The sequence below is a fragment of the Oryctolagus cuniculus genome, chromosome 10 (assembly GCF_051225735.1).
Source record: "Oryctolagus cuniculus isolate XC-2025 breed Fujian yellow rabbit chromosome 10, ASM5122573v1, whole genome shotgun sequence".
In the NCBI taxonomy this organism is placed as follows: Eukaryota; Metazoa; Chordata; class Mammalia; order Lagomorpha; family Leporidae; genus Oryctolagus; species Oryctolagus cuniculus.
In genome coordinates this window covers 119,681,837-119,695,670 of record NC_142876.1, presented here as the reverse complement: position 1 = coordinate 119,695,670, position 13,834 = coordinate 119,681,837, and the positions used below count along the sequence as shown (strand labels likewise).

At 58.7% G+C, this 13,834-nt stretch overlaps 1 protein-coding gene across 5 annotated transcripts in view; it reads right to left on the bottom strand.

Moving 5' to 3' along the window:
- SRGAP3 (SLIT-ROBO Rho GTPase activating protein 3) overlaps window positions 1-13,834 on the bottom strand; it is a 247,013-nt gene that overhangs the window by 21,064 nt on the left and 212,115 nt on the right. For all 5 annotated transcript variants that reach the window (XM_070051214.2, XM_070051215.2, XM_070051218.2 and 2 more), the window contains 4 exons: window positions 6,668-6,802; window positions 5,056-5,161; window positions 4,329-4,556; window positions 1,243-1,322 (listed from right to left, as the gene is read on the bottom strand). In XM_070051214.2, coding sequence (XP_069907315.2) covers window positions 1,243-1,322; window positions 4,329-4,556; window positions 5,056-5,161; window positions 6,668-6,802 — 549 coding nt within the window. The remainder of the gene's footprint in view (window positions 1-1,242; window positions 1,323-4,328; window positions 4,557-5,055; window positions 5,162-6,667; window positions 6,803-13,834) is intronic.

Below are 13,834 nucleotides of genomic sequence, written 5' to 3'. Positions count from 1 at the left end.
CTTTTGCTGTTGGTTCACCCTCCAATGGCGCCGCGGCTGGCACTGATCCAAAGGCAGGAGCCAGGTGCTTCTCCTGGTCACCCATTGGGTGCAGGGCCCAAGCACTTGGGCCATCCTCCACTGCACTCCCAGGCCACAGCAGAGAGCTGGCCTGGAAGAGGGGCAACCGGGACAGAATCCGGTGCCCCGACCGGGACTAGAACCTGGTGTGCTGGTGCCGCAGGTGGGGGATTAGCCTGTTGAGACTCGGTGCCAGCTGCTGATTCCCTTCTGTGCCAGGGCTGATGGGAGCTGGGGTTCTGCCTTTAGCAACCGAAATCAGCCTACTCGCCCGGCCTCCCAGCAGCCTCACTGCGGCCCCTCATGGTGGCCAACAGTGAAACCAACAGCTAAGTACGAGCGCTGTGAAGCCATGGTGTGTAGCAAGAGTAAACGCAACACAGGGAGAGAGCAGCGCCACGCTCGGGCCACAGGGCGCCCAGCGACGTCAGGGCCCCTTCCTCCGGGAAAATGCGGAAACACGCATTCTGCAACCCATGAAAATGGAGGCAGGCGTGATCCACCTGGGTGTGAGAGGGCTCCTTCCTGCTGCTTTGATGAGGACTGACAGCACGCTCCCGCACCCCGGCGGGCAGCACGGGCACGCTGCCTGCTGGAGGCGCTGGCCCTGGGCCCACGGTGGCCAGATCGCTGCTCCACGCAGGCTACCTGCCCCAGCGACTAGCTCAGCTCTCCCTGCTGCATCTAGAGGGCCAGAGGACCCCGGTGGGTCCCTCAGAGCACAGGCGGCCTCCCCCCTCTCGCCTCGTTTCTGGGGCTCCGTCATCAGGGAGCCCCTGCCTGGGCCCCACCTGCAGCCTGGCCTGCTCGCCCTGCACCACGGGCAGCTCCACCAGGCCCCATGTCCGCTTCCTCACGTGCCTCAGGCTCCAGCACAGGCCTGGTGCCATGCAGAGCCACGTGGAGAGGAGATGGAGGGGCAGAGGTGGCTTCCTCGCTAGGACCCCTGCCCCTGGGGTCTGCCCCTGGGCCACGCAGGGCACACAGGGCGACCATGCGGGCCGCGTGCGGGGCGCACCGTGCACAGTGCTCTGTGCCAGGCCGAGGCTCCTCTGCAGGAGGCTGCGTTCTCGCTGGAGCCCCGCAGGGGGCTCTGGGGCCCAGCCCCTGGGGTAAGGCTGGCATGGGCCGGCACAAGAGGTCCCCCGGCACACACCCGGCCCACGACCGCTGCTCGCTCACCTTCGTCACTGGTGTGCGGCTCGGTGCCGTTGTCATGGTCAACTTCGTCGATGGTGCCTGGCTCGCTGTGCGGGCTGTCACTGCAGGGGACACACGCAGGGGTCAGCTGAGGGCTCCGGACCCTCACCCGGCCCGCACCTTCCCCCGTCCACCAGCCCCGCCCTGCAGCTCTTCCACCGCGTGGCCTTGGGGGGGGGTCTTCCCAGCCAGGAGACCCCAACCCCACGCCCTGCCCGAGCTCCCCTCCTCGGGTCTCCTTGGTGACAGCTGTGAAAGCTCAAGGTGGTTTCAGTAGGTCCCCAGAGTCGCCGAGCGGGAAACGCAATCCCTAAGGCATCGGTGTTACCAGGCGGGGCCTGGTGAGAAACGCATTCGTGCTCAGAAAGGCGAGTCTGGGCCCCGCTCGCTCTCCCACTCGCTCTCGCCCTCCGGCCTCCCACTGTGGGCCGATGAGCACCAAGGCCCCGGCCGGGGTGAGCGCCACGCTCTCGGACTGCCCGCCTGCGGGAGTCAAACACGTTTCAGCTCCTTGTCGATGCCCCATCTCAGGGATTCTGGGTCAGCAGCAGGAAACGGATGGATGTGGCCAAACCCTGACCTCTATCCCCAGACAGACCACGGGGCAGAACACGGGAACAGCCATGGGTTCCCTCACCCCGCCTGACCCCCTCATCTTACAGCCGAGGGCCACAGCTGTGAGGTGACGGACGCTCATGAGGGCAATTGTGTGGGGCCATGTTGAGAGCCCCGGTGAGCCCAGGGCACAGGTGTGGCCTTGCACCAGTGCTAGGCATGGCCACCGAGGGACCCAGGTCAGCCACGTTGACTTGCTAAGGTGTGGCATGGTTTCCCTGGGCGCCTCCCCCTCCTCCCACCCCGCCCCCCAGGCTTCACAAGCTCCCTGAGGCCACAGCTCATTCCCACAGGCAGTCGGTCGGGTTTCCTACTGTGCGAGGGATGCTGTGATGGGTGAGGAAGACGAGGTCCCTGCCCACGTGCCTCAGACATTCTAGCAACAGAGGTGAGAAAAGCAGCCCAAGTCAATAGCCGGGAGGAAAACGCCTGCAAGCTGAGATAGTCTTAGAGAGAAAAGAAATGGCCAGAGACAAGAATGGTTGAGGTGACCTTCATTGTCTGGGAGGGCTTCTTGGAGGAGGTGGCTTTTACAAATGTCTTTAAAAGGGAGAAGGGCTTCAGCATGGAAACCTGCATAAGGTTCAGACTTGGCAGAAAGGCTTCCAAGACAGCTCCTAACCTGGCTCATCATGTGGCCTGTGCAGGCTCCACCCTCACCCTGCCCTGGTCATGCTGCACTCTGTTCAGTTCACCCAACGCTCTAGGCCTAGAACATTCTTTGCCCACCCCTCACTGGGCTGGCTGACATCGATCCCCAGGATAAACTCGGCCTGGACTTCCTGCAGACCAGCGCAGGGAGCCCTGTTTCTGGAACATTCTACCCCTGCTTCCTCAGAGCTCCCCGCACCTGGCTGATCCTACCAGGGTTACGTCCCTGCCTTCCTGCCCCGACCCGGCACACACCAGACACTTGGCGACCATCTGCCGGGGGGATGACGTCCACTGTGCCGAGACCCCTAGTCAGATCTCCCTTTCCAGCTTTGAACCCCTCCTTCCAAACTACTGTGGGGAAGCCAATGAGCTTAGAAAAGTACAGGTGTTGCCAAGTGCACCAGGATCTGGGCCCGGCCCAGGACTACTTATAAAAGGGTACGTTCACAGGCTCATGGGAAACAGCATTAAAAGATACATCTATTTTGGTGCGAAATCCACGCACACAAGTGGTTTTCAAAAACTTCCTGAAAAATGCGTATCATGAAAAAAACTATGCATGGATTTCAATTTCTTTTTTTTCTACCAAAAATAAGCTTATCTCTCAACTTAATTTCCCACAGACTTGCTGAAGTCCCTTCGTGTATACTGAGGCTAAGATAGAGAACTGGTAACGGTGGGAGACGAGGCGCAAAAGGCTTCGCCTTGTCCGGAAGTGGCGCTCACTGGCCGCAGGTGCAGCTGGGACAGACTCCCGCCCGCGGCCTGCAAGGGGTGGGAGCTGTGAGGAGCTGTCACGCAGCCCCGCACAGGGACACCCAGGCAGCGGGAGCCCCTCCCTTGCAGGAAGCACGGTCCAGGTACGCCCGGAGAGGGCAAGCAAGCCTGCAGCCCAGGGACGCTCTGCTCACACCTGGCCGGCAACACCGCAGTCGCCTACGCGGACAGCTGCGTGCTGGCGCGACATCAGGAAAGAAGAGGTCTCCCACGGCGGGCACGGGGCTTCCCATCTTCACCACGTTTCTAAATTTTTCCTGTCTTCACACGGTAAGGTCTTAGTATGGGGAAGGCAGTCAGCCCTGATTCTGAAAACGTTCTAGAATATTCTCCCTAAGACTCTGGGCAGTTAGCAATACACAGAGGCGCCCCCTAGTGATTGCTGATCTCAAAGAACTGAGCTCGCTTGATGTGGAAAACAGAACTGCTAGGTGGGAAGGGACAAGGGTGGGACACGTCATCGCCCCTCCCCTGCCTCCTAAGAAAGGCTGCCCTCCACCCCCCGCCAGTTCTGGCCTTCTGACTCGTCCCCACCGTGCTCATGACCGCAGCCCCAGCCCCAACAGCAAACCCAACTCTTGGGCTGTGTTGGGACACTCAGGAAGGGGCAGCTCCCTTTCTGCTGAAGACATGCAGATACGGGGTCACAGATCTGCAGCTGCTGGGGGCCTCCTGTGCCCGGCACGGGAGGGGCTGTCAAAGCGGGCAGGCAGCAGGACCAGGTCCTGAGGATCGCAGCTGAGTCCCTGGTCCAGCTATACCTGAAGCTGTCTCCCCAGACTGCTGAACCAAGCACCCCAGGAAAGCACCACTTGGCTCAAACCAGCGCCCTGTAACTCAGCCAGCGGAGGCTGACGCACCCACGCCTCCCACAAGGCTGACGCACCCACGCCTCCCACAAGGCTGACGCACCCACGCCTCCCACAAAGCTGCTGTGGAGCCCTGGCGAGAAAACGCAGGTGGAAGGGAGACTGAGCGCAGCAGGAGCACACAGGCTTCCTCCTGGGGCCGGGGCGTCTTACCAGTAATCCTCCCCTCCAGCCATGCACTTCTCGTACACGGGGCCCTCCAGCTCCCGGGGGCTGGGGAAGATGGCTTCGTGATGGATGATGATGGTTTTGATGACTTCGTTGACGTGGGCCTGGCAAGACACGGGGTCCTGCCCATCTGGGATGTGCATGAGGGTGGGCCCGAAGCAGATGGCCAGGTTGTAGGGATCCATCATGTTCTCGTCGCTGTACTGGGAGAGGCTGGGAGAGAAGGCACGCACAGGTCATCTGGGAGAGGCAAATCCTCCCTCCGGGTTTCTTTTTTGGGGGGGCTCTACTCAGATCCAAGAAGGTTCCAGGTTCTGCTGAAAACATTAGAGTACCTGGGGCCTGTGTGGTGGTACAGTGGTTTAGGCCGCCCACCGCCTGCAATGCCGGCATCCCCGTATCAGAGCACCAGTTCGAGTCCCGGCTTCTCCACTTCCTATCCACTCCCTGCTAATGTGCCTGGGATAGCAGTGGAAGATGGCCGAAGTGCTGGAGCCCCTGCCACCCACATGGGAGACCAGCATGGAGTTCCAGACTCCTGGTTTCAGACTGACCCAGTCCTGGCCGTTGTGGCCATCTGGGGAGTCAATCAGCGGATGGACGGCCTCTTTCTCTCTCTGCCTTTCAAATAAATTTTTAATTTTTTTAAAAAAAGCATAGTACTTGCAAAAGCCCCAGGACACCCCGGTGGTGCCCGCACCCTGGCACTCACTGGTTGAGGAAGGCGAAGAGGTATCTCATGACCACGATGACGGCGCGGGGCAGGGTGACGAGGATCTGCTGGATCTGATGCACCCTCTCGGCTGGGGTCTCCAGTTCTGGAACAGAGAGGGGCTTTTCAGGGGCCGTCTACCCTCAGAGAGCAAGGAGCTGCCCACTCACCGGCCCCGCCTCCCACATACCTCTGGGACCACCTGGATCTGGGGAGCCAGCTCTACTCTCAGCTGGCAGCCAGATCAGGGAGGGATCCAGGCCTGGCCAATCAGAGCCTCACATCCCTGGCCACAGGGAGGGGTGGGGTGTGGCCTAAACAGAACCAATCAGAGTCCATCCTTGGAATTTAGGGCTGGAGGAACCAGCAGAGAGGCACCTTGGACGTGGTTGGAGGGAAGCAGCCGGGGGCTACCAGGAGGGAGGTCCTGCCTGAGAGACTGCAGCACAGAGATGGAGTAGAGACAGGCTCCTACCAATGCTGTGTGAGAGTCTGAGACCAGCCGGGCCTAAAAGCATCTGGGTACAGACCCAGCCCATTGAAGTGGAGTTTCTGTCACCTGTCACCCACAGGTGCTGGCAAGCTCAGCGGGGGACCATGTGTCATTAACCCCCTTTCAACAGGAGCTACAGCACTGTCCAGGAAGTGCACGCCCAACACACAACCACCTCTCAAGCCAAGGGCTGGCCTGAAACCCTGGCAGATGCCTCTCAGCTCAGCCCTGGGGTGTTTGCCAGAGGCCCGGGCAGCAAACGGGCAAGCTGGGAAGGTGACGCCAGGGACAGCAGCCGTGGGGCTCTGAGCTGACCTCCCACGCCACGGCGACTTCTCTCCCAGACGGGGCTTCCCCCCGCGGCCCCGCTGCCCACCTCCACGCTCCGTGGGTTTGTCCCTTTGGAACACAGCCGTTCCCCCTCTCTCTTCTGCATCCCAGGCCCTCACGAGGAGGCTGCGGCCTCGTCTCCCAGCGGCTGCCCCTTCCCGGAGTCCCGGAGCTTCGCATCGCAGACGGGGTGACATGGACAGCCCGTGGGCACCTGGAAGTCTGCGGGGCTCTCTCTAGGGCTGGCACAGGGGCTGCAGGGCACTATTGCCATTTGGTATCCAGGGTCCCAAATGTGTGGGAAACACAAGCCGTTGCTCTACCTTCAATTCCAGCAGCGCCCCACTGGGGCACCCGGGGTTTGGAGGCCTCACCCACTGTACCTCCCTGCCATACACAAAGGACTTCCCCTCCAGCTCTCCTTCCTGGCCTGGCTCTAGGAAGCCTTGCCCCAGCCACCCCAGCATCTGAGGCTCCTCCATGCACACCAGCTCCACCGCCCTCACCTCCAGGCCCCGATCCCAGCTCGGCTGGCATGTACCAGCAGTGTTTTTCTCAAATGCGCTTACTGTACACGGAAACTGTGTCTCTCTGCAAACGAGAAACCAGAATCCTCTGTCAGGATTACGAGGAGTCAGAAAAGCCGGCACAAGGGCAGTGACGCCGGGTGACCAGGGGGTACCTGTCACCTCCAGAGCCGGGCCTGACACCCTGCGAGGGCCTCATTTCCAGCAAGCTGGTTCGCGGACGACGCTGGGGCATGCTCTCACTCCCCTGAGGAATACTTACTAATGGTAGATATCAAGTCTTGAAACCTTTCCTTAGGAAAGAGTGGGTTTTCCAGTCCTCGGAAATACAGTTTTAAGACACCGGCGACCGAGTTGATATCTCGCTCATTTTGGTCGTCCACGAGGGGGTCTTCACCTGCAGGGAGGCAAACCAGGGGTCTCAGGGCGGGAAGGAGGCGGAGGGCGGGCTGAACTGGAGGGAGGGTGCCGCGGGCAGCCTCCTTCGTGGGTAAGTACCCCTTAGGTGGGCGGCCGGCCTGGTGGTCAAGGCTCCTACACGGAGCGCCTGGGTTTGCCCCTGACTCCAGGTTCCTGCCTAGGCACACTCCGGGAGGCAGTGGTGATGGTTCCTGCCACCCACTGGGAGTCCTGGACTGCATGCCTGCCTCCTGTGGCAGGCATTTGGGGGGGGAGAGAACCAGTGGATGAGAGCTATCTGCCTCTTTCCTTATGTCTCAAATAAGTATTTTTAAAAAGTTCTCCGGCAACTTATTAGAAAATGCCCAAAGACACAGAACAGTTGTAAAAGTAACCCCTAGTTACACTCATCTTTCTGAATTGATGTTTTCAAAGCTCAGGAGGCTTTGCAGGCGTTGGCACGGCGCTGCTGCTCCCAAGAGCAGAGTTCTCACGTGACGACGTGACTGTCCCGAACACTATCAACAACCATCCCCAAACAACCTCTCAGATCCAGCCCACACTCAAACACCCCCAGCTGCCACAAGACAGCTTTTCTAGAACTTTCTCGAGAGCTAAGAGTTAGGCAGTGTTCACGCGACTCACTCTGTGCCTGTGAGTCTTTTCGTCCTCTGGAGGTCACAGAGACCCTGCTATGTCTGTGTGCTGGTTTGTTGTCTTTAACACGGACTTCCTGGACAGGGCAGGCCATGTGCCGTGTGGATGGCCCCACGTTCTGTGGCCGTCTGACTGCTTCCTCATGATTACAGTCAGGAGAAACGTCTTTTTGTGACAGGAATACTACACGTGCAATGCTGTGGGTACACAACCGTGTCCCACCAGGAGGACAGGAGTTTGGTCCCCGGGTCAGGTCCCCTGGTGGCCTCCAGGTCTCTACATTTAAAGGTATTTTCTCAGGGTGGGCATTCGGCCCAGCAGTTAAGACACTGGTTGGGACGCTCACATCCCGTATCACAGTACCTGCCCTTCAGTCCTGGCTCTGCTCCCAACTCCAGCTTCTTGCAAACACACAGCCTGGGAGGTGATGATTCAAAGACCTGGGTCCCTTGCACTCACATGGGAGGCCTGAATTGAACGCCTGGGGCTCCTGGCTTTGGCCTGGCCCTGTCCAGGCTGTTGCAGGTATTTGCAGAGTAAATGAAGCGATGGGAGATCTCTCCCTCTCTCCCTCTCTCCCTCTCCCCTTCTCTCCCTCTCTCCCTCTCCCCTTCTCTCCCTCTCTCCCTCTCTCCCTCTCTCTCTCTCTCTCTCTCCCTGCCTCTCAAATAAATAAAATAAATTTTTGACATTTTCCCCTTTGTGAGAAGTGAGTGGTCGGACATGATACTCAGAGAACCAAGGTGCTCAGACTGTGGGCCCAGAACTGTGTTCCTCGGGGTTCAGCCATGGTTTCAGAATCTAGTAATAACTTCTGCTCAATTTCAAGAACCCTTCCTTCCCCGCTCCCTCCCGAATCTGAATCCTTCAGCACTCCTAATCTGAAATCCTAAATGCTCCAAAACCTCAAAGTTTTTGAGTTCCAACACAATACCACAAAAGGAAAATTTCACACCTCACGTGTGGGGTCACAGTCAAAATACAGAAGTACCAAAAATACTGTAAAAAACGACCTTCAGGCTGTGAATACAAGGCATACATGAAACAGACAAATGTCATGCTTTGACTTGGGTTCTGTCTCTGAGATATTTTATGCACACACACAGATATGCATACTCACATATGTACACAATATATACAAATATTCCAAATCCCCAACACTCACTTCCGGGAGTAAGCATTTCAGATCAGGAGTACTCAACGTGCAGGTGAGTGGGGGGAGGCGTGGGGCGGGCAGGGCTCCCTCCTCAGCCCCCTCTCTGTCCTAGCAGCAGCCTAAGGAACTAGAGATGGCGCTTCCTCTTACTGCCCCTTTGTCCCTGGGGACTCCACTGCCAGGCATGACTCCCATGTTGTTCATCTACAGGCGAGTGCACCGCCCGGGACGCCCACACCTGCCCATACACGCAGCCTGAGTCCTTGCCCTTCCTAGCCAAAGATGCTCAGTCCACCAACAGAGCTGCTCACACCCAGGCTCTCGGCAAGGCTGGCCAGCTGCGGCTCCAGGAGCGAGTGGATCTCCAGAGGCTGAGATGGGCAGGATGGGTGGCGGGAGGGGGAGCTTTTTCCAGGAGAAGAACGGGAGCTGAAACCCCAGGCAGGCTGGGAGAGTGCCACATTCACCTGTGTGAGCCGCCATCCTGGCGGGAGGCGCAAGCCTCACCGGACAGCCCCACCCACAGCTTACTCTGACCACGCCATGGGCATCACCTGCAGGGCAGGGCTGCCTTAAAGGGCCCAGGAAAACCTGGATATAGGCACCCATCAGCTGGGCAGTTCCCTGCAGCCAGAGGCCCAGCCATGTTTCTCAGCCCCAACAAGCTGTCCCAGAAAGTGCTGGTCACAGCCCTCTCCTGAGGCAGCAAGCAGACCTCAGACGGGTGGTGTCAGGCCCTCCTGGGGTATCAAACCCAAATCCTGCTGCAGCTGCTCCCTGCCCTGCACGAGACACCTTGCACCTCTGCCACCCTGCCTGTAGGGGGCACCACAGAGTTTTGTGGGGACCACAGTGGGAAGGAGGGCCTGGGAGGCAAGGGCGGGGCTCTCTAGGGTTTGGCCTGACACACTCCTGCCTCTCCAGGACCCTTTCTCCTTCCCGTATCCAAGCAGCGTGCTGAAGGTGTACAGTCAACAGTGGCAGAGGAATTCCCACGCAAAGCCTGGGTGGCTCATGTTGGAAGGAGAAGGCGGCAAGTTTAGGAACAGTAAGCGCTGAGTAGATTTCCGACACAGCCTGATCTTTCTGAGGTTTAAGGAGAAGAGAGCCATGCTCCTCCGAGAGCACCTTCCTGGGGGTCAGGGAGGGCTCCCAGAGCCCCTGAACGCGTGGCGAGGACGGCCACCCTGCGGGGCTCAGACCAGAAGGACTCTGAATGTAAAAGGAACAAAGGCTAAACACACACACACACACACACACACACACACACACACACACGTCGCGCTGGCTTGGAGAGAGAATCCAATCACAGGCTAGACCACGAGCGAGTGAAGAGCACGTAGGAGGAGTGACACTGAGCCAGGCCCAGGACCTGGCCACCTGGTCGCCAGGGGAATGCAGCAGGACAGCCGGGAAGAGGGGCACGCCAATCCCCCAGGGGTCAGCTGGGGGAGGAGCCAAACCCCAGACCCTCGGCTGGCAAACAGGAAGAACCAGAAAAGAGGAAGTGAGAGAGGGAGCACGAGCCAGCCTGGGGAGCAAGGACAGCGTTTTCCTAACAGAGCCCCACCAGCACCTGTTCTCTTAGAGGATGGCCTCCCGGTGGGCTCAGGTGGAGTAAAATGGGCAGGCAAGGAAAGGGATTCAACGCGGAGAGCGGGAAAGACAGCAAGGCCAGCTGTATCCAGGAGACAGTCTGCCCAGCTGGCTTAGCCTGAGACCATCCAGGGCTGTGAGGAGCAGAGGATCAGCCCTGCAAAGCAGCCGGGAAGGTGCAGGAGGCACTGACCTTACCCAGTCATGGTCCCGATGGACAGGAAGCAGAGGGGGCTGCCTGCTCTCCCATGGGCACCGACAGGCTGTGGAGGGGAGGGGAGTGGGACAGGGGCCGGCTGGCTGGGCCGGAGGCACCGTGCTGGGAGGCGTCCCCTTAGAACCCAGGCGGCCAACCCAGGGCTCTGCGTACCGGGTGAGCCCAAGGGAAACAGCGAAGGCTGCAGACCATGGTTCCATGCACACACAAAGAACCTGGAGGGCCTGGACAGGGCTGCCAGTGACGTCACAGGGCTCCGGGCAGCGCTGGACAACACTTGCGTCCCAGATGCTGATGCAGAGATGCACCGCTGGCCCCTGGGCTCGGGAAGTCCTTTCTGCATCCTCCCCTCTCCCCACAGCCCCACCCCATGCCCAGACTCTTCACGCCGTCCCGGCTTCGCTGCTCCTTCTCCCTCTGTTCCAGCTGGGCTTGCAGCTGCCACGCTGCCCAGGGCTTCCTCCACCGAGGCCCCACCTGTCTGCACTGTGCGCTGACTAACGGGCTCCCTGAGCAGCAGTGGCCGAGCCTTTCGAGGCCACAACCCTGTACCTAGAGGGCCCCATGTGTGCTTGTGGAGAGAACGCACAAACACCTGGGCAGACATCGGGGCGGGGAGATCCTGCGCATGGCAGGCTCCGAGCACCCAGGATCCCGGAGCAGAAGCAGAAGCTGCCCCTGGCCCCCGCGAGAACACTGAGCACCACATCCTGGCATTTCTCGCTCTGTACACCCGCTACCGACACGTGCACGGGGGCTGCAGGCTGCCTCCTGGGGCTAGACCTCAGCCTGGCACTGAGACGGCGGGTCAGAAGGCAGCTCTTCCAGGCAAAGAGGGAGTGAGCCTGCAGAGAGAGGAGCTGCAGCTCGCCGGAGGGGACAGTGTCTGCCTGGCACAGCTGGCAGAGGCCGGCACAGAACACGATGAACAGAACAGCGAGGACCTGGGTGTGTCACTGGGCCTCTCCGACCAAACTCCCAATCAGACACATTCAGAGAATAAGGCAGCGGATCTGAGCTGAGAGCGCTGGACGGGGGAAGCACTTTCCAAAAGGGTGCAAAGCAGAATGTAGAGGTGTTGTGTGGGTATTGGGTGAGGGTGCTGTGTGGGTACCTGGGTGCAAAGATATTATATGGGGTACTCGGGTGCACAGGTCCTGTGTGGGTACCTGGATGCAGAGGTGCTGTGTGGGATACCTTTGTGTAGAGATGCCTGGTGCCCGGGCACTGTGTGGGGTAACTGAATGTAGACTTACTGTGTGGGGTACCTGGGTGCCCAGACATTGTGTGGGGTAACTGAATGTAGACTTACTGTGTGGGGTACCTGGGTGCCCAGGCATTGTGTGGGGTAACTGAATGTAGACTTACTGTGTGGGGTACCTGGGTGCCCAGGCATTGTGTGGGGTAACTGAATGTAGGCTTATTGTAGGGGGTACCTGGGTGCCCAGGCATTGTGTGGGGTACCTGGATGAGCACGTATTTAGTGGGGCACCTCAATACAGAGGTGATGTGTGGAGTGCCTGGATGCAGTTATTGTGTGGGGTACCCAGATGCAGAGTTATTGTGTGGGGTACCTGGGTGCAGAGGTGCTGTGTAGGGTACCTGGATAAGCACTGTTTAGTGGGGTACCTCAATAAAAGGTGCTGTGTAGGGTACCTGGATAAGCACTGTTTAGTGGGGTACCTTAATACAGAGCTGCTTTGTGGGGTACCTGATGCAGAGGTACTGTGTGGGTAGCTGGGTGCACAAGTATTGTGTGGGTACTATTTAGTGGGGTACCTGGGTGCAGAGGTGCTGTGTAGACTACCTGGTGCAGAGGTACTGTGTGGGTACCTGGATACAGAGGTATTGTGTGGAGTACCTAGTACCCAGGTATTGTGTGGGGTACCTGGGCAGAGAGGTGCTGTGTGGAGTGCCTTGCTGAAGGGGTGCTGTGTGGAGTACCTGGGTACAGAGGTGCTGTGTGGGTACCTGGGTGCACAGGTGCTGTGTGGATACCTGGGTACAGAGGTGCTGTGTGGGTACCTGAATGAAGAGGTGCTGTGTGGAGTAACCAGGTACAGAGGTGCTGTGTGGGGTACCTTGATGCAGATATACTATGTGGGTACCTGGGTACAGAGGTGCTGTGTGGGGTACCTTGATGCAGAGGTACTGTGTGGGTACCTGGGTACAGAGGTGCTGTGTGGGTACCTGGGTACAGAGGTACTGTGTGGAGTACCTGGGTGCAGATATACTGTGTGGGTACCTGGGTGCAGAGGTGCTATGTGGAGTGCCTGGGTACAGTGGTACTGTGTGGGTACCTGAATGAAGAGGTGCTATATGGAGTACCCGGGTACAGAGGTGCTGTGTGGGTACCTGGGTACAGAGGTGCTATGTGGAGTACCTTGATGCAGATATATTGTGTGGGTACCTGGGTACAGAGGTACTGTGTGGAGTACCCGGGTACAGAGGTGCTGTGTGGGTACCTGGGTGCACAGGTGCTGTGTGGAGTGCCCGGGTACAGTGGTACTGTGTGGGTACCTGAATGAAGAGGTGCTGTGTGGAGTACCCAGGTACAGAGGTGCTGTATGGGTAGCTGGGTGCACAGGTGCTGTGTGGAGTATCCAGGTACAGAGGTACTGTGTGGAATGCCTGGGTACAGTGGTACTGTGTGGGTACCTGAATGAAGAGGTGCTGTGTGGAGTACCCGGGTACAGAGGTGCCTTTCAAGATGCCTGAAGATTGATTAACTTTTCCCTCTCCTGGGACAAGGGTGTGGACTTGCGAATTCCAAGTTCTGTCCTAGATCCAAGGAGTATGACTTGGTGATGGTCTCCCTTATGGAATTATGTGGATTTTGAATTCCAAGCCAGCAGGGAGGTAAAAAGTGGGTTGCCTAGCAGAGGCCTGGGAAGAACAGAGCCCTTCCTCCCTGGCGGGTCCCTTCTCGGCATGGAGACCCCCAGCGGCCTGCAGCCCCCGTTAGAGACAGGGAGACCACACCAAGTGCCGTCAGTGTCCTGCTTTAGGCTGTGTCACTCCTAGTGAGCGCCGACACCCTGGCTCAAGCCAGCTGAGCACTGGAGAACCTCTCTGGGGGTGGGGGTAGGTGTTCTCCCCTCAGTGAGCAGCTTGGCAAAACCCTGCATAAAGAGGAACACACATGGGTCCCGAGAGCCACTCAGCGTCTTCTAAGTGCTTTCAGCGTTCCTGAAGCGCAGCACCCATTACAGACTCACATAAAAGTTCCAGAGTTCTTCACGAGGTTCTGCCCCCAGCAGCCCCTGCACCGTCCCCTGGAGACAGTCACCCCCCACCAGCTTACCCTGGAGGGTAACCAAGTTCACCCAAAGGCTTGGTTCTGGATTTCCAATATTTTTTTTCTGACTCTGGAATACGTGCCTACAGACAATGAGATAATCTTG